The 26,909-nt window shown below is 38.6% G+C and overlaps 1 protein-coding gene across 7 annotated transcripts in view; it reads right to left on the minus strand.

The window, feature by feature from the left end:
* The window catches only part of LOC105499154 (component of oligomeric golgi complex 2), a 98,594-nt gene that overhangs the window by 14,920 nt on the left and 56,765 nt on the right, over nt 1–26,909 (minus strand). For 6 of the 7 annotated variants that reach the window (XM_011771634.2, XM_071074489.1, XM_071074496.1 and 3 more), the window contains 9 exons: nt 20,063–20,224; nt 18,871–18,936; nt 16,520–16,600; nt 15,173–15,276; nt 11,039–11,147; nt 10,288–10,467; nt 8,150–8,274; nt 4,701–4,827; nt 709–848 (listed from right to left, as the gene is read on the minus strand). In XM_011771634.2, the coding sequence (XP_011769936.1) occupies nt 709–848; nt 4,701–4,827; nt 8,150–8,274; nt 10,288–10,467; nt 11,039–11,147; nt 15,173–15,276; nt 16,520–16,600; nt 18,871–18,936; nt 20,063–20,119 (989 nt within the window). In that variant the 5' untranslated portion in view covers nt 20,120–20,224. The remainder of the gene's footprint in view (nt 1–708; nt 849–4,700; nt 4,828–8,149; nt 8,275–10,287; nt 10,468–11,038; nt 11,148–15,172; nt 15,277–16,519; nt 16,601–18,870; nt 18,937–20,062; nt 20,225–26,909) is intronic. The other variant, XM_011771633.3, reaches the window with a different exon arrangement.

Below are 26,909 nucleotides of genomic sequence, written 5' to 3' on the forward strand. Positions count from 1 at the left end.
TTCAAGAGAATCTGCAAAAATGGCTATTATCATCTGTTTCTCCAATGCACTGTATGATGTTAAGGGTTCATCCTACATTTCCCCAAGTATTTTATAGAATGGCTTATTGACAAAGGTGATATCATCATGAAACCTGGAAGAAAAATGTCACCATTTTCCAGAATAGAGGACACAAATGTCACAAAGATGATAAGCGAAGCCGAAATAATGATGAGGCTTCTCATACACTAATAGATGGAACCAGCTGCAAAGAACACTTAAGGCTCTGCTTTTCCCCATTCCCTCTAGGGGACAAGTATCTCAGATGAGCAAAAACAGATGTGAGACAGGTTCATTATTTGAGGCAGATGATGACACAGGGAAAATGGAAAAAAAGAGCTGCTGTATAACTCCTACTTTCTCTTTTCACAATGAATGAGGACATGGTGGGTGGGAATGAGGCGGGGCTTGGAGTCAGCTCCTTCCAACTCTTGTGTTCTGAGCTCTCCAATTACCAAAAAATAAAACTTACGTTTTTGTCATGCAAGTCAGACTTTGGCAACCATAATACTTCTTATGTATCTTTCTCCACTTTCAATTTTGTCTCCCAAAGCCTATTATAATGATCAGAGAAAAGGAGCCACTAATTGGCACAACAACCTTAATTGGCATTCAAATTCTGTTTTAGAAGGGTGTGGGGGTGGGGGTGGCGGTGAATAAATGACCAACCTTATTTGAAAATAAACAGGCAAGTTCCACTTATTATTGAAGCTATGATAGGCAGGATGTGCTCTTAATCTTTTTACACTAGCCTGTGATCCACATTGCCGTTCAAATCTTCTGACAAAATCCATACTTATGGTATATTTCTAAAATAAAAACAAATGGAAAATTTTCATTATCAGAAAACTAACCAGAACAGGGAGCATGTACTGCAAACTGTAATCAAGATAAAGAAGCTCAACACATAAGAATCACAGTTTCTAGAGTTAACAGGGACCTTGCGAGATCTTCCTTCCAATGTCCCATTTAAAGATGCGTAAATGCCCAAAGTGGTTCTGTGATATGTCTTCCGTGTCTTCCATGGCAAAGCCCATCTGAGACCCAGGCACTCCAAGTCTGGTGCTCTTTAAATGGTAGTGCTCATGTTCTAGGGCCCCCTACCCCAGCCCACTGGAATTTGAATTGACAGCAGATTAAATGACATAATTCATCATTGCCTCACATAGGAGAAAGAACAGAAGGAGAAAATTCTGAAGAAGAAAGGGAGAGAAGAGAAATAATCGAACCATGTGAGTATTCATATCATTTTTATAAATAAGATAGCATGAAAACTGACAGGGAGATGTACCAAAACCATTAAGAGTGGCAGCTAACTCATAGCATTTATCATCAACACACTGTGCTTAGAATTGTATTATTTAATTTAACCCACAAAACTACCCCACAAGGCAACTGCTATCATCCTCATCATCATCCCCCATTTTACAAATGATGCTTCTTCTTCTGTTGAGGCTCACAGAGAACCTGCTCAAAAGACAAGCTAGGAGGTAGAGGAAGCAGAATGCTAGTCAGTCAGTTGAGCAAAACTGCGACTGCACTGCACGTTGCTTTTGTGGGTACTTTATTCCCGAAGCCCCCAGGCTCTAAGAACACTGTTGGCTTTTTTATGTTCTTCTCAATTAAAAGGGGCTCAATCCAGGGTCACCAAACCATTCATCTAAATATGCTAAAGTCTGTGCTTAGACAGGATTTTGTAGTAGTAAAAACTACAGGCTTTAAATTTCTTTCAAAAGATTTTAGGCAAACTTCTGTTATCCCAGAGGGTGGTCTAGGTGTGCAGAGTTGAGACAAAAATCGGGATTATTCTTCCCTTTTGGGACAAAACTATACCTCTGCATATAATGGATGCTAAAAATATATATATAAAGATACTTCCCTCTTACAAGAAACATGTTACATTAAGGCTTAAAGCTGAAAGTATTTCTGGAAATAAATGGATACTATCTGCTGGAAACTATACTCACAAACGTTAAGTATTAGCCTAAAATTCTAAAGTCAAGTTCTATCGGAAAGGTTCATTTCTGAGCTGAAACATTTCCTGAGCCAAACATGGTCAATATGAGTCTCTAAAGCATAGAGCAAATTGTAAAGCGTCTTTACATTTGCCAGTGCTTAAAGCTTACAACTGCTACTGCTTAAAGCCATTATTTCACTCTCCTTATGCTACCTTAAAAGCCTACTTTTTAAAATCACAAATGTTGTTGCTACAAAATTTATTGAAAACAGCACAATCCTGTTATTCAATGCACTGTAATATGGGACAATCTGCCAAGAGATAAGGTAAGCTGCATTTCTGGGATGGTAAACCTCCCAATGTGTTGTCTTATCTGTGGGAAATCTGCTGGGCCCCAGGCTGTTTACGCTTATCTTGTGCCTCTCTACACTTAAAAAATCAATAAACAAATTCACCAGGGAGGCTAGACAAAGAACAAATACAACTTCCAGAAATAAAAAAAATGACAATTAACTGGAAACTCAATATGCAGGTGGAAAAGAGTTTAGATACAACTAAGAATGGAATTAGTGACCTATAAGACAGACTGTGAAATTATCGAGAATGCAGCAAATACAGAGGATAGGGTGAGCCGGTCTAAACAAGAGATCTAGATGGAGATGATGGAGGAAGGAAAGAAAAGCACAATTGAAGAAATAATAAATAAAAATCTTCCAGAATGGATGAAAGACACCAATTCTCAGATTCAGAAAAACCTATCAAATCCTAAGGATAATAATTAAAAAAAGAAGTTCTACTGGACATATCACAGCAGAACTTATTTAGCACACCAAAGTCACACAGAAGATCTTAAAAGCAGCCAGAGAAAAAAGGCATTAACTACAAAGGAATAACAATTAAATTAACAGTGAACTTAATAATGCAACTCAAAAGACAATACTCAAAGTGCTGAGAATTCTATTAATATATCCAGCAAACTGACCTTACAAACAGAAGCAATACAGTTATTTTCAGACAAACGCAAACTGAGAAATTATTTAAAAAAATAAATTATTATCAACAAAGCCTTACTAAAAAGTCTTCTAACATGAATTTCAGAAGAACGATTCAAGAAGGATGAGCTGACATTCAAAAAGGAACAGTAAGCAATGACAAACATGTAGGGTAATTCCCAGAGGATGATGACTATTTAAAACAATAAAAATGCCCAGTTTTTAAGATTAAAAAAAAAAATAGAAGTACGAGCAAGGAAACAAAAATATATACTATGAGAAGGGATGGCTGGCGTTAATGTGCTCTAAGTTCGCGTATTGTCCAGAAGGCTCAAGAACATCAATCAACTTTAGATTCTGTTAAGTAACCACTAAGGTTACTGAATATATACAGAAATAAAGGGTACAACTTCCAAATTAGTAGAGGGGACAAAATGGAATAAAGACAGAAAACAGATCCCCAGAAGTCTAAAATACAAAGAAGGTGAAAAAAGAAGGGAGGAAAAAAAGATGGGAGGAAGGAAATAAGGGAAGAAAACTGGAACAAAGAGAAAGTACAAAATGAGTCAAATGTATTAACAATTAGAATCACTGCAAATTTAATAAAGTACCTAATTAAATGACAAAGATTATCTCATTGCATAAGAAACCAAAAACCAAAATCCAGGGAAGGAGAAGGAAGAAAAGTACCAAGAGGCTGAGCCTTTAAAATGATACAAAGGAAAACAAACTTATACATTAACTTTTTAAATCCTAACCATGAAATCTTTTTTCTTTTTTAAGGGGGAAAAAAGCCGGGGGTGGAACAGGGCTGGACATGGGGGCTCACCTGAAATCCTAGCACTTTGGGAGGTTGAGGGGGAAGGACTGCATGAGGCCAGGAGTTCAAAACCAGCCTGGGCAACAGTGAGACCCATCTCCACAGAAAAGGAAAAAGAAAAAGGAAAGGAAAAGGAAAAGAAAAGAAAAGAAAAGAAAAGAAAAAGAAAAAGAAAAAGAAAAAGAAAAAGAAAAAGAAAAAGAAAAGAAAAGAAAAGAAAAATTGACCAGGCATGGTGGTGTGCACTGAAATCCCAGCTACTCAGGAAGCAGCAGAGAGGACTGCTTGAGTTCAGGAGTCAAAGACTGCAGTGAGCTATAATTGTGCCACTGCACTTCACCCTGGGCGACAGACTAAGACCCTGTTTCAAAAATAGTAATAGTAATAATAAAATAAAATATAAATTAAAAAAGGAAATAAATATTGGGGCTTTCTAACTTTTAAATTATAGAGGACATTTATATAGTCTATTTTAAAATCCAATCAATTCCTTTGTACTTGCTGCTTGAAAAAATCCAATGAGTACTCTTTGTTTTCATTCAAAATTATATGGCAGAGATGTACAAACTTAATTTTTCACAGAAAACTGCAAAAACACTGGCTTTTAACGGTCCTCAGGATGTTTTTAAGAAAATAATGTACATTTCTACTCACACTTGTATCTAGACTTAATTATGCTTTATATTATAAAATGAAAATGTTCTTATTCCTAAAAGTATCATAGCTCATATCTTGGATAAAGTGATGTGTGTGTTTTAAGGTAAATGTTCACTTAGCAACTCAAATTTTTATTTTTAATAAACCACAGAACCAAGACTAAGCAGAAGAGAACATGATATTTCTCCAGTCTCCGGTTAACATCTTCAAGAATCAAGACGATGGGCAGAGATACCTCATGAAATGCATCGGGATTCCCAGGATTAAAAAGCGAGGGTAACTTTTCTTCTAATCCTTGTACTATTTGTGGCCAGACAGAATTCACCAAAAAGTCATATCCAGGAACAGTATTGCCTTTTTCACTGTAAAATAAGAGCACATTTCAGTAAAATACACCATAATCTATTTACAAAGAGCAAATTTCCACTGTGTTGCTTCTGCCAAAAGATCTGCAGTCTAAAACTTATTTCAACTTAAAAAAAAAAACATATTTGTAATTTAGTTTGTTTCTAGACTCAAATTTCTATTCCACTCCTTAATCTCAGTCTCACCTCACACCCGGCAAATCTCCTAGATCCTGACTCCTCCACCTGGTGTCAAGGCTAATCACCTCGGTACACTTTTCCCTCTAAAATACTTCCCACCACCTTTATACTCCTATCTTGGGGAAAAAAAGTAGAGTAGTCTAATACTACAGGAAAAATAACCTTCACGTTACTGAACACCAATAAACCATACAGCATTGTAAATTATGCTAATTTATAAATTAATAACAGCTTTTATTTACTAAGCTATCTCTAAGATTACTTTCAGTTCTAAAATTCTATGACTATCAAATGGGAAATCTCATCACAAATCTTGACACAAAAATCTGATAATAGATTAATTTTTTGTGTGTGTGTGCGCTTGTCTTATTTTGTCTTTGTTTAGCACCAGACTTTAAATTCCAAATTCCCAAATGTAGATGACAGGCAGCACTGAGACAAAAGCATGCACTTCGGAGCCAGTGTGCCTGATTCAAATACTGGAGCGTGGGCAAATCATTTAACTTCTCTGTGCTTTGGTTTCTTCATCTTTCAAATGGTGATGATAATAGTACCAACTTCACAAAGTCATAATAAGAATTAATATTTGTAAAGTACTTAGGATAGTGCCTAACACATAGTAAAAGCCCTATGTTAGTAACGGTTAAATAAGAGAGGTTCCTTAAGTCTTTCACGAACTCAAAGACCTGTAAACATCCATTCTAGGCACTGCCCACTTTGTTTCATACTGTGTATTCTGCTCTATTTTAAGGTAATTTTTTAAAATGGCAAACAATTTAATAAATGTTCTTATTTTAGCAAAACTGGGAGTTTTGTAGCTAAGTTGCCATATCAAAATGGGACTTAACATTCTGGTAAGTATTAAAATAAAATTTTTTAAAGTTTTTGTAATTTTCCTGCTTAACGAAAATTATCAAGACAGATAAGTTATCAAGGAAGCTTTGTTTCACTGTCCAGGAAGAGCTAGCAAATACTGTTAGTATAGTTTCACCTAAGTATTGTTAAGAAATTACTGGTGGGGGTGGAGGGCCAGGAAGGGGAAAGAAGATGGCTGCCTCCCATATATCCAATTCCACACAACATATTATACACTGTCAAATAATAGTAAAAGCAGGCTCTGTTAAGGTATCTGGAGAAAGAAAGCACAAAATTGAGGACTCCAAACTACAGATATACATAATATAATCACTACTAAATGACAACATTTCCTCGTTCCCAAAGTTAATGTCTAATGAAAGCCCCAAAGACAGAATGTAAAACCTGCAAAATTAACAGTAGACGGATTAGAAAAGCTCATCTGTATTCTCTGGAGGAGAAATCATGAATGTTTTGGTGTTGCCAGTTATAAAGCCCATGAAGGGTGGCACATGATAAAAGAAAAGAGTGACAGGGAAAGCACCAAGCTGGAAATCTGAAGCCAGGAGCCGAGCACGGGAAGGAAAGGGATACACAGAACCTGCAACACAGTGACGGGCTAGCAGCAGATGAAGATGATCTCGCAAGGTACAGTTCAGATTCCTCAAATCTCTAAGCCTTCTACGTGAATTCCCCCACACTAAAAACTGTGGAAAAGATCCCCTAAAGCTTTGAAGCTTGACATCTCTGGACCCAGACTGGCTCTGTCAAATCTAATGACTGATTGTTTCATATCTATGGCTTCATTTTACATCATGATTTCTACTATATTCTTATCCCCAAATCCTTATGATTACTAAACAAAAGTAGCAAAACTAGGCTTCATCTTAGGTGGTACAGAGGAAAGAGAGAGGGTACTGCAAATGCCAAGCAGCATATTAATTACCCCACATTTCTGCAAAGAACAAAAACTCAAGGCCAAATATATTGCTTGCTCCATGAAAACAGAGACCTTATTTGCCTTTTGAGCATTAAACTTAGTTAATTCTTTCATTTTGCAAACACTAACTGGGCAGCTGCTAGCTCTAAGACACTGTGTCAAGAGGCAAGGGAAGGTGTGAGCAGCGGAGAGGTGATCACAACGCAACATGGAAATCAGTACTCAGAAGACACAAAAGCAACACGTCCTGCAATCCACAGGACATGATGAATGCTGAACGTTAGGACAAAGACTGTTTTTTTTTTTGTTTTTTTTTTTTTAAAGACAGGGTTTTGTCATGTTGCCCAGGCTGGTCTTGAACTCCTGGCCTCAAGCGAATCGCCTGCCTTGGCCTCCCAAAGTGCTGGGATCACAGGTGCGAGCCACTACCCCCAGCCAAGGATAGTCTCTTGAAGGAGGTGGTATCTGAGCTGGAGATTCACGTGGAGAGGCAGTTTGACAGGAAAACGAAGGGCACAGGAAGGGCAAGGCAAGCAGAGGAAAAACGCAGAAGCACGTGAGTACAAGGGAGCTGGGGAAAGGCAGCTAGCATTGTGTGGCTAGAGCGTCCAGGGATATGGAGGGAAAGTTCCATGGCCGAGAGTTCTCCAGTGGAGAGCTACCAGGCAAGAACAAAAAGGGCCTCACGCCCTGCTTCAAGAAGCCTGGATCTTCCTCCATGTGCACTGAGAAGCCACTAAAGATTTATGAAGAAATCTATGAATCGCAGATTTCTGGGTAAATGTGACAGTCAGAAGCTTAGAGAAGGAGAGACTGGAAGTAGGGAGACAGGGTGGGGAGATTCTATTATTGTGGACAGCAGATGACAAGGCCTGGACTGGCACAATGGCAATGGTGAAAGTAATGGGATATTTATGAAAGAGAATCAGGAAGTCTTGGAAACCGAACCAAGGGAGGAAAAATTGAAGATGAGTTCATACTTAGTATAAAACTTGTTGAATTAAACTGAACTGATATCTATAGACAGATTATGACATATTAGAATCATGGAAGGAAAGCAATTCTGACTTCAAACTAAATTTAGGAAAAAGTGCAGAGAAGAAGAAAGGCTAGACTTTGGATTTGGAAATGTGGTCGTTAGTCTCAGCTTCATCTCAGTGTCCACATCTTTGAAATGAGGCTAATGCAACCTGCCTCACAATATCATGGGTAGAAACAATGAAATAACAAGATTCATAATGGATTCACTTCATACAAGACAGTCATCGTCTGTCGTGCACCTGCGCTTAGCAGGTGCGGTCACTGAAAGGGAGGTGGGGGTCCACACAGGGTCGTTTAAATTACCTGGAGATGGCACCTCCCGTGACTTCTCGAAGAAGGCGGCAATGGTGAGGAACAAACTCCAGGAGTTTATTATACATGACCTGAAGGCCATTGGGATGAGATTCAACAAACTGCTCTATAATCACCTATTAAAAGGAATATCATTTTTTAAAAAAAGCATTTTAAAGGGAAGTACAAACTATATATTTCAGAGAAAACAATAAAGAAAACTTTACAAATCTGCTTCCTCATGCTCACCCTCCTCCCTGTGACATATTTTCTAAATAATAAAGTAAATAACAGGCCACATTCAAAACTAGTTCCTCGGATTTGGCTGCACAATTACAACTGTTGGGGAGACATGGGCTGATAAACCACGCACTCTCATCTGCTTCCCTGTGAGTTTGAAAATAAAGTAACACCTTTTAAAAAAACAATTTAAAGCAGAGCACACGATTCTCCACTGCAACTCCTCACTGTCTTTATCCTGGCCTTTTCTTCTACCATCATGCAGATTAGGGAAGGGTTTGAGGCAGAGAAAGATAGAAAATATATTAGTTTATTATTTTATTTTTTGTGATAAAATTGGGAGTCAAGAATGATATGACAAGATAAGCTGAGTTTAAATAAAACATAATGTGGCTACTGAATTTAATATGCCACTGAAAGTTCAAATATTTCTTGAATTTAGCATACTATATTCAGTTCAGTGAAAAAGGAATAGATGAGTGACTAAAATATTTTCATTGGTTGGGCACGGTGGCTCATGCCTGTAATTCCAGCACTTTGGGTGACCAAGGCAGGCAGATCACTTGAGCTTAGGAGTTCAAGATCAGTTTGGACAACATGGCAAAACCTCGTCTCTACAAAAAATACAAAAAAAACCATTAGCCAGGCATGGTGGTGTGTACCTGTAGTTCCAGCTACTTGGGAGCTGAGGTGGGAGGACTGCTTGAGCCCAGGAGGTTGAGGCTACAGTGAGCCATGATCATGCCACTGCACTCCAGCCTGGGCGACAGAGTGAGACCCTGCCCCCCAAACCACACACACACAAATTTTTCACTTATTGACAAAGAAATAATGTACGTAATTTTTTCACTCCCATAGAGACAGCTATGGAATATAACAGGATATAAACAGAACTGAAAGATTATTTATTTTTAGTAATCTTAACAAGGCCAAAATAATTATTAAAATTAGTACCTAAATTTAACTTTTATCATTGGGAGTCTCAACTTTCCATTTTAAAAAATAAAAGACTTTCACCCTGAAATCACGTGAGTATAATCTTTGTATTTACTAACAACAGTCAGAACATTCACACTGACAGGTCACTGGAGGCAAGTCCCCAAACACTGAGGATGGGCTCAGTGACTTCTCTCAGTCTGAAGCAGACGAAGCTGCTGTTTTTGCATGTCAGAAACTGCTGAGTATCAGCAACTTTATATAGCACAATCTATACTCCGGCTGCTCAGAAGCGGGATACACTTACTTTCTGTATTTTAGCTATATCCTAATAGGTGAAGGATATTGCATAGCCGAGTTCTAGATTTAAGGTATTACCCAGCTAATTTGTTATAAAAGCCCTTGATCTTTGAATATTCCTCCTGTCGCCTTCCCCGTCCAGCAAACTCCTCCGTATTTTTCAAGACTTGGGCCAAATGTCATTTATTCCCTGAAGACTTGAGGGTGCCACTGTCTACCCCACTCACACACCTTTCCACGCTCACAGCACTCTCTGCACCTTCCTCGTACACTGCAGTGTTGTCACTGCTTAATTGTCCACCCTGCTTAGTCCACCCATAAGACCAGTGGTTTGAAAACATTCTTTTAACAACTACTGAGGAACAATTGCCTGCCATGAAATTGACCTAAAAACACGTGGATGCACACCTTCTCCCTAGGTGAGAATGTCGCCCTTGAAGTCTGAGCCACAGCACTGCTAGGACACCTGAGAGGGCATGCCCAATTCCTGGCATTGTAACATTACTTCCCAACTGTAACCCATGGGGACCAAGCCTTCCTTACAGCTGGTACTGTAGGAACTGAGAATCTTTCCAGAAAGATCTCTGTTCTCTCTTCTTATCTTCCTCACACCCAGTAAAGAGTCAAAGACAGAGCAGAAGCTCATGAATGTTTGTTGAAGGAGGTGCACAGACCTCGTCTATGTATGGTTTCACTAGTACTTGGCCAACTAAGGCCTCCGCGTCCCGTGTCTTGTCAATCGTGGCGTAAGTCCGCAAGCAGTGCCGTATTATGTCGACATCAGACGTCTGAAGGCCTTCTAATAGGAGGCCTTCCAGTGACTGCTGTAACATGGCTGTAATGCCGGCTATACGCTGCAAGAAAAGGTGGGTAAGTAAAAAAAGCTCTAGTTGGAGCAATTTCTGAAACTGCGAATAGACACATAACGAGCCTCTTACACCAACAGATGATGACATATATAAAATCAAAATAATAACTTTTCCTGGAGATAACAATGAACCCCCCACCCCAATCTCTTTATAAGTAAATTTCTGCTTCATCAAAGAAGAATTTAGACAGAATTACAGAATGAGAAAAAAATTATCTTCCTCTTAAGCTACAGAGTCAATCTTTAGGAAACATCATGGATTTAAAATCCAATTAAGAGCTTTGGATAAATTAATTGTCTACATCATATCATATGTCCAATTCCATGAAATTCAGAATTAATTTTACTCTTATCATCTGGAAAATGTGACTGAGTCTTTACACAAAATCTACAATGTGTGACACTTAGGAAGCTGGGGCCCTGAAAATTAAAAATTGAAAAAAAAAAAATGCAAGGCTAGGTTCAAAACCCTTAGATCAACAATATTACTAATTTAAACCAGAATTATTTAGCAAGTTCCTAAACACTAAACTGTGGAAATCCAAAACAACACTTACCGGTCTTACTTTGTCCAAAAGAGGCATGCCTTTGCTTTGAACAGCATGAAACTGTAACTGATTAAATTCTGTGGCAATTCTCTCCAAAATTTGTCCGGTCAAAAGGGGGCTAGTAGAGAAAACAATTATAGAAGTGTAATCCCTAAGGTCTCTATTTCCACGAGAATACAACACACACCTGGCAGTGAGAGGCTTTCACACCCACTATATTTTGACTTTTGTCAAAGTGTTTTACATGGCCACCTTGTTACGAGGTGAAAGCTAAAGCGTCTTTTGTGCCATCAGTCAATGTTCCCCAGGAGCCATATGCACAGCATGTTCTAAGTGCACTGGGGAATCTGTTGAGTACAAGCTGCTGCTGCTGCCTGGCCTTGACCCACAGGGACCAGACAGCAGCAGGGCTGGCCAGGCCTGTGTGCATGCAATTACATGTTTCTGCCACTGACTCCAAGCCCTCCCATTCATAACCTTCTTCTTCAGCTTCAACCTCCCTTCTTCTTCCCTCTTCCCCGCCCCCCACCTTTCCCCTCTCCCTCCTTATCGTTTCTTTCTCTTTCCATCCCATTTCTTATAGCTGGATCCTTTCTACTTCTCCGCTTGCCTCACTCCCCTTGCTAAAATACCTCTAAATATTTTAAAATACCAAATACATTTGTCTCCTCAATAAATGACACTGACCCTCCAGCAGGAATAAATATCTCAAAATATCTTATTTTAAATTTAAATAGTAATGACTTACTTTAAAATTACATTTACCAAACAGCAACAGCTGTCAACCTGTATGTTCTGGGTCCTAGTGACAGGGCATTCTTTACATATCTGGCACAAAATATAATAAATGTACTTTTCCCCCCCAAACATATTATCAAGTGTCAGTATCACTCAAAAAGAAGTAAAATAGCAGAGGAGAAGTATAAAGGTATAATCACCCGCTGTGTATACTGAGGCATCCTGTGTACACTGACGGCTCATCAGTGAGTGAGGAAAAATGCCCACATCATAAGGACACAGAAAATGCTGCACTGAGAGTGTCAGTGGTCTACCCAGTTCTGTATTTGTAGCATCCAAACTAGTTTAGAGGAACAGGAGCTACCCAGCGTGACCAACCAAAAAGGTTAACTCTTTCTTGAATATCCCTAACTCTTTCCTGAATAATCTCGTGTGAATTGATTATTTATAAATTATCTGAATGTTTCTTGGCTTAACAAGCATGGTATATCTACTATTCAGTAATATTGCCCTGGTTTTACCTTCTCTACAGCTCAGATTTGCAGATCTGAATTTAAGAAAAGCTCCTCAAAGATGATTCAGAGCAAGGAAGAGTGCAGTGTCTATTATACTGAATATAACATACTGAATATAATACAATAATATAAGAGTATGTCCAGAAACAGACATCACTGAGGTAATTAGAAGCCTATTCTCCACTAGTGGGGGACATTTGGTATCTTTTCTTAGGTACCTACTAGTTCCAGACACTGTGGGTATAAAGATGTCAGGGACCTTACAGACTGATGGAGAAGGCATGCAAGTCAATCAACAGTTCCAGTCTCAACCGTAAGTTGTCTGGTGGATGACCCGGAGGCCTGATGAATGCATGGAGATGGAGCATCTAAATCTGAAAGGTCAGGGACGACTTCCTAAAAGAGGTGGTCTTGTAAGTGAGCTTTATGGAAGGGAACTCTTGCAGTGTCTTGTTTATACTTTCTCTCACAGAACTGAGTGAGACAGGTTTAAAGAAAGCAGAAGGGATCAACAGTATCCCATACAAGAGACAAGAATAAATTTTTACATAACAAATCTGTATCGTTTTATAACCTGCTTTTTTCCCACTTAGCATAGTATTTTGAACCTTTCCATACTTTAAGCATGTTTTGGGCTAGATTTGGATGGAATAAAGAGAAATCAGGCACGTGAAAGGGAGGTGGAAGTTAAAGGAAGGGCTTTTAGTACAATAAATGGCCATACATAGTAAAATTAAGGAAGCATAAGTCAGCAATGTTCAGGGCAGTCAGGGAACCACAAGTAGTTCCGAATAGCTTTAGTGAAGAATACAGAAGTGGCAAGGAGCAGCTTAGGAGTTTAAGATTTACCCTAAAAACACTAGGCAACCATTGTTTCCCAATCACATAGTAAGATGTGATTAGACAAATCTGAAAGATCCATTTGACAGCTACAGCGTTAGTTGTCCTAGAGAAAATGAGAGGTCAGTCAGGAGGCCACTGCCTGAAACGAGGCAATGGGAGAACCGAGAAGGAGAGGCAGACATCTCTCAATCTCAGAGATGCTAGAGCAGCAGACTCTCCAGGGCTTGCCTAGTGAATGAAAGAAGGAGATGAAGGGAAAAAAAGGAGACATTGACTCCCCCAAGATGTCTAGCCTGGTTAGTGAAGGAAATAAAGGCACTGTTTCCTAAGACAAGGAATCAAAGGGAGGAGTAAAATGTTTTTGCTGGCGGAGGCAGGGAAAGAAGATGAGAGCTCAGTTTTCAACATGATGAATGTGAAGTGCCTGTAGAACGTCCACTAGACTCCCTGCAGTCATCAGACTGATGAGTCTGAGGACTACAGAAGTTCGTCTGCAGATAAAGAGATCAGCATCCAGGAGGCCACTAAAACTATGGGGTTGGACGAGGTTACCCAGAAAGTGCTGATCAAGAGCACAGGGCCAAGAACAGTGCCCTGGAGAAAGCTGGCATGAAAAAGGGCAGTGGAGTCCATCAAAGGAACAGAATAGGAATAAGGAAGGAGGAAAAGAAAACGGGGAAGCGGGTATCACAGATGCCGGGTGAGGACACAGTTGGGAGTGGCTGTCAACGCTGTTGAGTGGAAGACAGAAGCAGAGCAGTTAGTCGAACAGGGCTCCACTGGTTCTCTCAGAACTGACACTGACAGGGACTCTGATGAGTGCAGATGAAGGGGAACAGAAGGGACAGAAGCACAAGTACTACAGGCTGAAGAAAAAAGACGGCAGCGATTGACCACTTATTTACACATCTCCATCAGGAAAGAAAGTAGAGACCTAGGACATGAGAATAATTTCCTTTTCAGATGCCTCATCTCCCTATCTATAAAATGAGAGATACAGAGCATACTGTTTCTACAGTCTCTCCAAATCTAAAATTCTGAAATCCTAAATTTAAGAATTTAAGGATCCTAAATCCTAAAATTAAGAAATCCAACTTGTCTTGATAGTATGATCAGGACTTTGAACTGCAGGTATATTCCATTTGGTCCTGGTTGGTTTTCCTGTAGCTTATCCCATATTAGTCAAGGAAAAATACGATGGCTATCAACATGGCTTTCAGGCCCGAACTAGACATGTATGAGGGTCTACTCTATGGCTACCAATCCTCCAAGTGAAGTTCCTATTAGCCTTATATGAGAGATGACAATACCAAGACACAGAGTGAAGTAACCTGACTCAAGCTACCCAGCTGGTACAAGCAACATAAGCCCATGCTCTTTCCACTGCACCATGGGGCTTCCCATTTGTGTTCATAATGATCCATTCAATTCATTTTCTGAGTCACTCAGCGACCTGACTGATTTTAAATTCAGTATGGGAAGATAATAAGACACTACAGTATAACAAAGGAAACCGTCATCTTTTGTTTATTTCATCAGCTTTTTCTTTGCTGTTTATAAATTTCAGTGAAATGTGTCCTGTACTATTTCTTAATGATATAACATTCGTGCATTTTGAACCTCAAGATACATCAACTGGAATACTCTGGGCCTGTCTAAATAATCTAAGATGACTGCTATTCCACACCTTACAAGTCAATAGGGATTTTACTAGTCCATGGGTAAGGCAATTTCAATAATAAAAACCTTCCACAGAAAGTACACGTTCTCTGACTCCCTGAAAGGTGCCGAGTTGGAACCTTTCAAGGCTATATAATACGACCATCAAGGCTATATACGACCATCAAGGCTATATACGACCATCAAGGCTATATATTAACATGAATAAGCTTTACCATTTCATGCACTCTGCTTTGCTTGAGCTACATTTAAAAATACTAAGCCACAGACTGGGATTTTCTTTATCAAAAATGAGTTCTAACTAAAAAAATTTTTACCCTGGATGTAAAGTATTAATTTATGAGTTATTTAGTAAAAAAATACTTACCTGCTTGCTTCTAGTGCAGATGTTTCTTTAGAACTTTGAGAGTTTAAGATTTTTTCAATTTTCTCAACTGATCGAATAACTTGTATAAGCCTCAATACACACATCTATAAATAAAAATTAAGAATAAAGCTATTGTCATGTTTAATCTTAATTATCTTATTTTGTCATCCTAAGTGCAAGAAAATACAAAGTCAAAAGTCAGTGTAAAATTACCTATAGCATTCTACATTTTTAGCATTTATACATAACACTAAATTCCCAAGAATGCAAATATTTTGGCTTTCTAGAACAAACATATTTCAACATTGTATCACAATTTTAGAATTTAAAAAAACTTATTTTTTTTGTTTCTTATAGTATATCCTTATTCCCTCTTTCTTTTCTCCATCTTTTTAAGGACAGGGTCTCGCTCTATCACCCAGGCTGGAGTGCAGTGCTGTGATCTTGACTCACTGCAGCCTCAACTTCCCAGGCTCAAGTGATCCTCCCACCTCAGCCTCCCAAGTAGCTGGGACTACAGGCACACACCACCACATCTGGCTGTTTTGTATTATTTGTAAAGACAGGGTTTTGCTATGTTGCCCAGGCTGTTCTCAAAGTCCTGAGCTCAAGCGATCTGCCTGCCTCAGTCTCTCAAACTGCTGAGATTACAGGTGTGAGCCATTACACCTGGCATCTTTTCCCCATCTTAAATAAACCTTTATTTTGGTACTACATTTATGTTCTTAAGATCCTTTTTTCATGTTTTTAGTTTCCAATCATATTTGTCCTCTTCCTTTACATGTGCATGATATACCGATAAACCTAAGTGCCAATTTATTAAAGACATTTATTACACAAGGCAGATATTATTATCAGGGAACATTATAAAAACTCATTGTTAAAATAACAAAAATAAAGCCATTCATTAAATACATAGTTACAAAGCATCTATCATGAACCAAGACATTCTTCTATACATTGGGAATGTAAGTGGATAAAACAGCAAAAATCCCCTCTCTCATGAAGTGGACAATCTTTTCCAGCAATGCACTACATTCTTGAATCTTTGGACAAAAGCTGAGAAGGGATCTAAAGAAGAGTTACACAGAAGATCTCTAAAATAGGCTTCTCTCCCTTGAGATTTTAAAAAGTGTGCTTGGGTACTAAAGTTATCAAAAGAAAAATAAATACACAAATACATCTAATAAATACATTTAGAAAACACTTTAATATAAACAGAGAGACATCACGCTGCTCTCTGCAAAGGTATCAAGAAGAGTAAATCACACCGTATGCCTGAAAGTGCTTGTTACTACAAGGTGCTACAGTGAATCAATGCTTTAATATTATAATATTTGAGTATACCTTTTTTTTCCTAATGTCCTCTTGTTTAGACACTCGTTCATCAACTGCCCGAATTCCTTCACTGACAGATGATCTAAGGCTCTTTAAAAGAAAAAAAAAATACTGCAGAGATTGTTTCATAACATTATGAAATTTACACATTTAATTCAATTCCACAGGACTTAACACCTACAGGCCAGTATTACACAGATATTGACAAATTACAAAATATTAGACACAATTGCTGTTTGTGTCTCAAGATTTAGGGGGGAAATGACATATAAAGCCAAGGTCATGCAGGATCGGCTGCCGAAAGAAAATTAATATATATACAACGAGCATCACAGGTGGTCAGGGTAAAGAAAGGATAACCTGAGTCAAAGTATAAGGGTGTCTGGTGGAGGAGATGAGACTTGAGTAGATTCTAAAAATTTGTGGATGCTGACAAGCATAGAGAGAAGATTATCAGAAGACAAGGCAGGAAGATAGAACAGTTATGACATATTTCAGAACCAGTGAGGAATACATCCAGGGGTAACTGCAGGCTTCAATTTGGGCAAAAGTAGGAATAAAACAGGAAGGGTTAATTCAAGAGGACTATGACCAGATAATACCTTTAGACTAGATTCTACACATTTTAAGTACTAATATATCACGAAAAAGTTGTTTTGGGAAAATTCAGAATCAAGAAGTCAAGAACAGGAGGCAAGGAAAAGGGAGAGGTAATAGGTGGAGAAGCATGTCCAGAAGTTAATGAATTAATCAGAAATTAGGGCCAAAATGAAAGTAATGGAAAAACTAGAATAAACTAGAGAAATCACAAAAATTCTATAGAAAAGTGAATTCATTCATCCCACAAATGTTATGAAATACCTATTAAATGTCAGCTATTGTGCAAGCCAATGAGGATGCAATGGTGAAAAAGAAATAGTCTCATTTCTCAATGACTGCAGAATCTCACAGAGTAGCTTCATGAGTTGGAGGTCAAAAAGGAAGAACAGGTCTATTGCTAAACCAATCAGGAAAAAGATGGCTATAGAGACAGCTGTGGAAAGAGGGAGAGCATATGGTGCTGGCAGGAGGCAAGGTAAAGACTAGAGCCTGCAGGTGAGAGAGCAGTCAACAATGACAGAGCAGAATTCAGGAAAGTGAATCCACCTCCATGGGAGGCAATTTGGAGAGGACAGGACAGGCTGAGGACTGAGGCTCGGAAAACACCCTAACTCCAAGGCTGGGGGTAGGAAGAGGTACAGTGAAAAGAAGGCAGGAGAGCCACCCAAGAGCCATGTAAAAGCCACCCAGAGTGTGGAATCCAACAGTGGATCACAAAAACAATTTTCCTTCCATGCCAACAAGAAGTACTTTAAAAGCTTTTTGAAAAAATCAAACAAGACACAAACATCTGAAAATATTTGCTAGTTCAAGGCACAACTCGAGACCTCTCTTTTAAGAATTACTTCTTGCCTGCCATTCCTATGGACTTCTAAACACTGACATTGCTATTATTCTGCCTTTTTTTTTTCAGCACTACACATGCACTGAATGTTTACATATGTCACCTACTGTGAGCCTACTATGTGCCAGGGACTGTCTTAGAGGCTAAGTGCATAAGGCTACACAAGCTGCGCGTGATCTAGTGGTGACATACACAGGTAATAATGGTGCAATGAACCAAGTTTATGACAGCTCCTCAAGGCTAAGACAGCATGGAAGTCACGGTGCCTGACACAGACTGTGGGGTGGACCAGCAGGGACAGGACAGGGTAGCACACTTTTCTGTTGAAAATGATGCTAAAATTCCCTTCTCTACTGTTCATCCGGATGGAGTCCCTGTCTCCAATGGCTTAGACATGGGAGTCCCAACTCACAGCAGACATTATCTCATAGGAACATTAAAATAAATACAATTAGTTATTACATTAATTGCATATTATCCTTCAGTTACATTAGGGTTTAAAGAGATTCTGTAGATAGTCTAGGAACCTAACAATATATAAAATATTATTTGAGAAAATATTTGTAAAACTATAAATTTTTAAAATAGAAGCTATTCTTAAATTAGTGACTACCTACATATGAGTGAGCTGACGGTAACAAGTTGAGTTTTCAAACAGCCTTCTCCTCCCCCAACATTTTAAAGCTATCTACTCCAAGAATCTGTCATCTTCAAATCAAACATAAATTTTTTTGGTTACAGTATCACACGCAAAAAATACAGAATGATTTACAACTTTTCTGAGGGTATTATAATTACTAAACATTCAAAAAACAAAAAACAACAATCTAACAGATTAAAGGAATTCTTTTTTGGAGGGGCAAACAAGCATATCATGCTTTATGGTAAACTGTTTAATGTTATTTGGGAAACTTACCAGAACCTCTTCTCGTAATTGTCCCAAAGGCACAGAAAGCTGGTTGAGGGCTTTGTCCATGCCAACCTAAAGGCAGAGATCATGTTGGCACACACACTTCACAATCAAGAGTAATAGCTAAGTATCTATTTAATGATCAATGCAGTGCTAGACTTATGTTATTCTTTCTGTACAACAAAACGAACAACCATATATTGCTAAGTAACTAACATGTTATTTTACAATAAATATTGTTGATAGAATGTGAAAAAACCTTTGATGTACATGAAAACTATAAAAATAAAAGAAGTCATAATAAATAAAAGCTTTCTTAGGCACAATTTGCCTCTGAATAAAATATTTTAATGAATTTGAGAAAATTTAACTGGAGATAAAGAGCTATCCGTCTGTAATTTACAATATTCAACCAGCTGATATGAAAGTCTCAAGGACTCCATCTGTCCTAACCATTATAACCCTTGAGAAAAATCCAAATGAAATAGAATGGAAATAAAAATTTCTAGGTTTCTAATCCCACTACAACATTTATCTTAGATGTACATTTCCCAAATGCAAATATGGCTCATTAATTTTAATGCTTCTTAAAGTTTCCATGGAGATGGTTACTTTCTGTACTTCTTTGGAGAGAGTTTTAAAAGTAAAATAAAATAGGAATAGGATGACCAAAAGGCAAACTTTGGGAGTATTAAAACATAAGCACTTCTAACCTACTTTTATAAACAGCTGATAGCTCATGGCAAACTATTCTTACATTTTATAAAACCAAGCCTCCTGAAGATCAATATTGGCCAATGTTCTCTGAATCTAGCTCTGGCTAGCATATGTATCTGAAAGTAAATTAAACATTTCCTTAAGAACAGCTGATATTTGCTCTTGCAAATTGGTCTAAACCAGAGAGATTTCACAGTAATCAGCAGCTAACAAAAACAACCACTCTGCTATTACTAGCCTTTGCTTTTTAATAATATCAAATTCAAAAAATATTCAATTTAGAATAGTCTTAAATAAGTAAAAAAGCAAAATTGTATATCAAGAAATTTTGGTTATTTTATTGATGAGATTAGTGATCTCTTCAAATTTCTGTGAGGACATCAACTAAAAGGTTTCTAAAAACACACGACACTTCTAAGAATAAGTATGAGTGAGAAAGAAATTGTATGTGTGTAAATGGGACTGTGGATTTAAAGTTTACCAGGTTTGTTGAAAGATTGACAAAATCTGCATAATCCTTGTTGATGAGTTCGACCATGGCTGTTTTAAGAAGTTTATAGTAGAGCTCCAGGTCATCTCTCAGTTCTTCCAGCTGGACCCGCTTCCTGCAGTCAGACACAAAATGATCGACATCGAAATCTTCCTGAAAAATAAAACCAGAGAAGAAAAAATTACGGCAATGACATCACAGTGCCATATACAAAGGAAATGGAAGACGGAGTAAGAAAGCCCATTCCCTTCATTTACAAGGCCATGCTGCTGCTGGAGGAAAGTGTCTTCATACGTGAAAGTATGAAGGTGTTTGTCCGCTTTATAAAGGTGCCAAGCAGGGTGGCCCCTGACAGACAACATCCTCTCCTGTTGCCTAAAATTCTAAAAGTGAACTTCTTTTTCAAAACAACACAATTCAATCAGGTTCTTCTCAAAATAGAAACGTTTCCCCTTAATTTTAAAGTAACAAATGTTCAATGTAAAACTTTCAAACAACAAAGAATTACATTAAAAATCTCCATCAGAGTAAAAAAAAAATCACCCAAATTCTCATGCTGTAGAGATAAGCACTATTTTTTTCTCTACCTAACACTGTGATTCACATCCTTCCAGATGTTTCTCTATGTGTCACACGCACACACAGAATCTTAATATTCATGCTGTATGTAAACTGCTTTTCCCCATATAACAATACAACTTGGATATCTTTTCATAATCCATATAAATTTGCATTCATGTTTTATATGGATGTTGAGTATTCCACCAAACAAGATGTTCACGAGCTTGAGAAGCACACTGCAGCTCAGTAAGGCCGCGGTGGCCAGACTGCCAGATTTCTCCTCTCTGGGCAGGCCATCTCTGAAAGAAAGGCAGCAGCCCCAGTCAGGGACTTACAGCTAAAACCCCCATCTCCCTGGGACAGAGCATCTGGGGGAAGGGGTGGCTGTGGGCACAGCTTCAGCAGACTTAAACGTCCCTGCCTGATGGCTCTGAAGAGAGCAGTGGACCTCCCAGCACAGCGTATGAGCTCTGGTAAGGGTCAGACTGCCTCCTCAAGTGGGTCCCTGACCTCCGTGCATCCTGATTGGGAGACACCTCCCAGTATGGGCTGACAGACACTTCATACAGGAGAGCTCTGGCTGGCATCTGGCAGGTGCCCCTCTGGGATGAAACTTCCAGAGGAAAGAACAGGCAGCAATCTTTGCTGTTCTGCAGCCTCCACTGATGAAATCCAGGCAAACAGGGTCTGGAGTGGACCTCCAACAAATTCCAGCAGACCTACAGCAGAGGGGCCTGACTGTCAGAAGGAAAACTAACAAACACAAAGGAATAGCACGTCCACTCAAAGACTCCATCCAAAGGTCACCAACATCAAAGTCCAAAGGTAGATGAATCCACAAAGATGGGGAGAAACCAGTACAAAAACCCTGAAAATTCCAAAAACCAGAACACCACTTCTCCTCCAAAGGATCACAACTCCTCGCCAGCAAGGGAACAAAATTGGATGGAGAATGAGTTTGATGAACGGACAGAAGTAGGCTTTGGAAGGTGGGTAATAACTAACTCCTCCAAGCTAAAGGAGCATGTTCTACCCCAATGCAAGGAAGCTAAGAACTTTGAAAAAAGGTTAGACGAATTCCTAATTAGAATAACCAGTTTGGAGAAGACTATAAATGACCTGACGAGCTGAAAAACACACCATGAGAACTTTGTGAAGCACACACAAGTATCAACAGCCGAATCAATCAAGCAGAAGAAAGGATATCAGAGACTGAAGACCAACTTAATGAAATGAAGTAAGAAGACAAGATTAGAGAAAAAAGAAAAAAAAGGAAAGAATAAAGCCTCCAAGAAATACGGAGTAGATGAAAAGACCAAATCTGCATTCGACTGGTGTACCTGAAAGTGATAGGGAAAATGGAACCAAGTTGGAAAACATTCTGCAGGATATTACCCAGGAGAACTTCCCCAACCTAGCAAGACAGGCCAACATTCAAATTCAGGAAATATAGAAAACACCACAAAGATACTCTTCGAGAAGAGTAACCCCAAGACACATTATCATCAGATTCACCAACGCCGAAATGAAGGAAAAAATGTTAAAGGCAGACAGAGAGAAAGGTTGAGTTACCCACAAAGGGAAGCCCATCAGAATAACAGCAGATCTCTCTGCAGAAACCCTATAAGCCAGAAGAGACTAGGGGTCAATATTCAACATTCTTAAAGAAAACAATTTTCAACCCAGAATTTCACATCCAACCAAACTAAGCTTCATAAGCAAAGGAGAAATAAAGTCCTTTACAGACAAGCAAATGCTGAGAGATTTTGTCACCACCAGGTCCTGCCTTACAAGAGCTCTAGAAGGAAGCACTAAACATAGAAAGGAAAAACTGGTACCAGCCACTGCAAAAACATACCAAATTGTAAAGACCATCGACACTATGAAGAAACTGCATTAACTAATGGGCAAAATAATGACAGGGTCAAATTCACACATAACAATATTAACCTTAAATGTAAACGTACTAAATGCCCCAATTAAAAGACACAGACTGGCAAATTGGATAAAGAGTCAAGACCCATCGGTGTGCTGTATTTAGGAGACCCATCTCACGTGCAAAGACACACATAGGCTCAAAATACAGGGATGGAGGAATATTTACCAAGCAAATGGAAAGCAAAAAGCAGCAGGAGTTGCAATCCTAATCCAAAACACACTTTAAACTAACAAAGATCAAAAGAGACAAAGAAGGGTGTTACATAATGGTAAAGGAATCAATGCAACAAGAGCTAATTATCCTAAATATAGACGGCACCCAATACAGGAGCACCCGAACTCATAAAGCAAGTTCTCAGAGACCTACAAAGAGACTTAGACTCCCACACAATAATAGTGGGAGATTTTAACACGCCACTGTCAACATTAGACAGATCAACAAAACAGAAAATTAACAAGGATATTCAGGACTTGAACTCAGTTCTGGATCAAGAGGACCTAATAGATATCTACAGAACTCTCCACCCCAAATTAACAGAATATACATTCTTCTCAGCAGTGCACTGCACTTATTATAAAATTGGCCACGTAACTGGAAGTGAAACACTCCTCAGCAAATGCAAAAGAATAAAAATCATAACAGACTCTCAGATCACAGAGCAATCAAATTAGAACTCAGGATTAAGAAACTCACTCAAACCCGCACAACTACATGGAAACTGAACAACCTGCTCCAGAATGACTACTGGGTAAATAATGAAATGAAGGCACAAATAAAGATGTTCTTTGAAACCAACGAGAATGAAGACACAACATACCAGAATCTCTGGGACACATTTAAAGCAGTGTGTAGAGGGAGCTTTGTAGCACTAAATGCCCACAAGAGAAAGCAGGAGAGATCTAAAATTGACACCCTAACATCAAAATTAAAAGAACTGGAGAAGCAACAGCAAACAAATTCAAAAGCTAGCAGAAGACAAGAAATAACTAAGATCAGAGCAGAACTGAAGGAGATAGAGACACGAAAAATTCTTCAAAAAAAATCAATGAACCAATGAAACCAGGAGTTGGTTTTTTGAAAAGATCAACAAAATAGATAGACCTCTAGCCAGACCAATAAATAAGAAATGAGAGAAGATTCAAATAGATGCAATAAAAAATGATAAAGGGGATATTACCCCCAATCCCACAGAAATACAGACTACCATCAGAGAACACTATAAACACCTCTAGGCGAATAAACTAGAAAATCTAGAAGAAATGGATAAATTCCCGGACACATACAACCTCCCAAGGCCAAACCAGGAAGAAGTCGAATCCCTGAATAGACCAATAACAAGTTCTGAAATTGAGGCAGCAATTAATAGCATACCAACCAAAAAAAGTCCAGGACCAGATGGATTAATAGCTGAATTCCACCAGAGGTACAAAGAGGAGCTGGTACTATTCCTTCTGAAACTATTCCAAACAACAGAAAAAGAGGGAATCCTCCCTAACTCATTTTATGAGGCCAGCATCATCCTGATACCAAAACCTGGCAGAAACACAACAAAAAATTTCAGGCCAATATTTTTGATGAACATCAATGCAAAAATCCTCAATAAAATGCTGGCAAACCAAATCCAGCAGCACATCAAAAAGCTTATCCACCACAATCAAGTTGGCTTCATCCCTGGGATGCAAGGCTGGTTCAACATACGCAAATCAATAAACGTAAACCATCACATAAACAGAACTAATGACAAAAACCAAAACATTATCTCAATAGATGCAGAAAAGGCCTTTGTCAAAATTCAACACCCCGTCGTGCTAAAAACTCTCAATAAACTAGGTATTGATGGAACGTATCTCAAAATAATGAGAGCTATTTACGACAAACCCACCACCAATATCATACTGAATGGGCAAAAACTGGAAGCACTCCCTTTGAAAACTGGCACAAGACAAGGATGTCCTCTCTCACCACTTCTATTCAACATAGTATTGGATGTTCTGGCCAGGGTAATCAGGCAAGAGAAAGAAATAAAGGGTATTCAAATAGGAAGAGAGGAAGTCAAATTGTCTCTGTTTGCAGATGACATGATTGCATATTTAGAAAACCCCATTGTCTCAGCCTAAAATCTCCTTAAGCTGATAAGCAACTTCAGCAAAGTCTCAGGATACAAAATCAATGTGCAAAAATCACAAACATTCCAATACACCAATAACAGACAGAGAGCCAAATCCTGAGTGAACTCCCATTCACAACTGCTACTAAGATAATAAAATACCTAGGAATACAACCTACAAGGGATGTGAAAGACCTCTTCAAGAACTACAAACTGCTGCTGAAAGAAATAAGAGAGGACACAAACAAATGGAAAAACATTCCATGTTCATGGATAGGAAGAATCAGTATCGTGAAAATGGCCATACTGCCCAAAGTAATTTACAGATTCAATGCTATCCCCATCAAGCTACCATTGACTTTTTTCACAGAATTGGAAAAAACTCATCTCAAAGAAGAGCCCGCATAGCCAAGACAACCCTAAGCAAAAAGAAGAAAGCTGGAGGCATCACACTACCTGACTTCAAACTATACTACAAGGCTACAGTAACCAAAATAGTATGGTATTGGTACCAAAACAGATATATATATACCACTGGAACAGAACAGAGGCCTCAGAAATAACACCACACATCTACAATCATCTGATCTTTGACAAACCTGACACAAGCAATGGAGAAAAGATTCCCTATTTAATAAATGCTGTTGGGAAAACTGGCTAGCCATATGCAGAAAACTGAAACTGGACCCCTTCCTTACACCTTATACAAAAATCAACTTAAGATGGATTAAAGACTTAAACATAAGACCTAAAACCATAAAAATCCTAGAAGAAAACCTAGGCAATACCATTCAGGACATAGTCATGGGCAGACTTCATGTTCAAAACACCAAAAGCAATGGCAGCAAAAGCCAAAACTGACAAATGGAACCTAATTAAACTAAAGAGCTTCTGCACAGCAAAAGAAACTATCATCAGAGTGAACAGGCAACCTACAGAATGGGAGAAAATTTTTGCTATCTATCCATCTGACAAAGGGCTAATATCCAGAGTCTACAAAGAACTTAAACATACAAGAAAATTGAATCTCCAATACAAGAGTTCATGAGAGGAGACCTTTAAGAAGTGGTCGTGAGGGCTTTGTCCTCATGAATGTATTCAAGCTGTTACCATGCAAGTGGATTCATTTTTGAGAGAGGGTTATAAAAGTGAGTTCAGCCCTCTCTTGTTCTTGCATGCTCCTCCTATCCAATCTCTGCCACATGATGCTCTACACCCCATTTCGACACAGCAAGAAAGCCTTCACCAGATTTGGCCTCTTGACTTGAACTTCCCAACCTCCAAAAATATGAGCCACATAAACTTCTATAGTTTATAAATTATCCACTCCCAAGAATTCTGTTTTAGCAACACAAAATTAGACACTCACTAATATGAAGTGTCTTCATAGAATCTAAAGTCAAACTCTGGCTGGGCACAGTGGCTCACGCCTGTAATGCCAGCGCTTTGAGAGGCTGAAGTGGGTGGTTCACCTGAGGTTGGGAGTTCAAGACCAGCCTGGCCAACATGGCGAAACTCCATCTCCACTAAAAATACAAAAATTAGCCCGGCGTGGTGGCATGCACCTGTAATCCCAGCTACTTGGGAGGCTGAGGCATGAGAATCACTTGAGCCTGGGAGGCGGAGGTTGCAGTGAGCCAAGATGATGCCACTGTACTCTTCCCTGGGTAACAGAGCGAGACTCTGTCTCCAAAAAAACAAAAACAAAAAACAAAAAATAAGTCAAACTCATTGAAACAAAAAGTAGGATTGTGGTTACTAGGTGCTGGAGAATGGGGACTGGGGTTGGGAGTAATGTCAAATGATATAAAATGATATAAACTTCTGTATTCTTGAAACGTGCTGAGAGTAGATCTTAAGTGTTCTCACTATAAAAAGAGGGGGTTAACTATGTGAGATGATGAATACACTACCTTGATTATGGTAATTATTTCACAATGTATACACATTATCAAATCATCACACTGTATATAATTTTTATTTGTCATACAATTTTTATTTGACAATCATACCTAAATAAAGCTGGGGTGGGCAAGCAGTATGAAATCAAACCTAATTTTAAAATGAGCAAAAGATCTGAAAAAATGCTCAACATGAGTTATTATTAGGGAACTGCAAATTAAAACAAGACACTAATGAACAGAATGACTAAAATCCAAAACATGACAGTACCAAATGCTTCTGAGGTTATGGAGCAGTAGGAACTCTGGGAAGAATGCAAAATGGAAGTC

Source organism: Macaca nemestrina, chromosome 1 (assembly GCF_043159975.1).
Source record: "Macaca nemestrina isolate mMacNem1 chromosome 1, mMacNem.hap1, whole genome shotgun sequence".
NCBI lineage: Eukaryota > Metazoa > Chordata > Mammalia > Primates > Cercopithecidae > Macaca > Macaca nemestrina.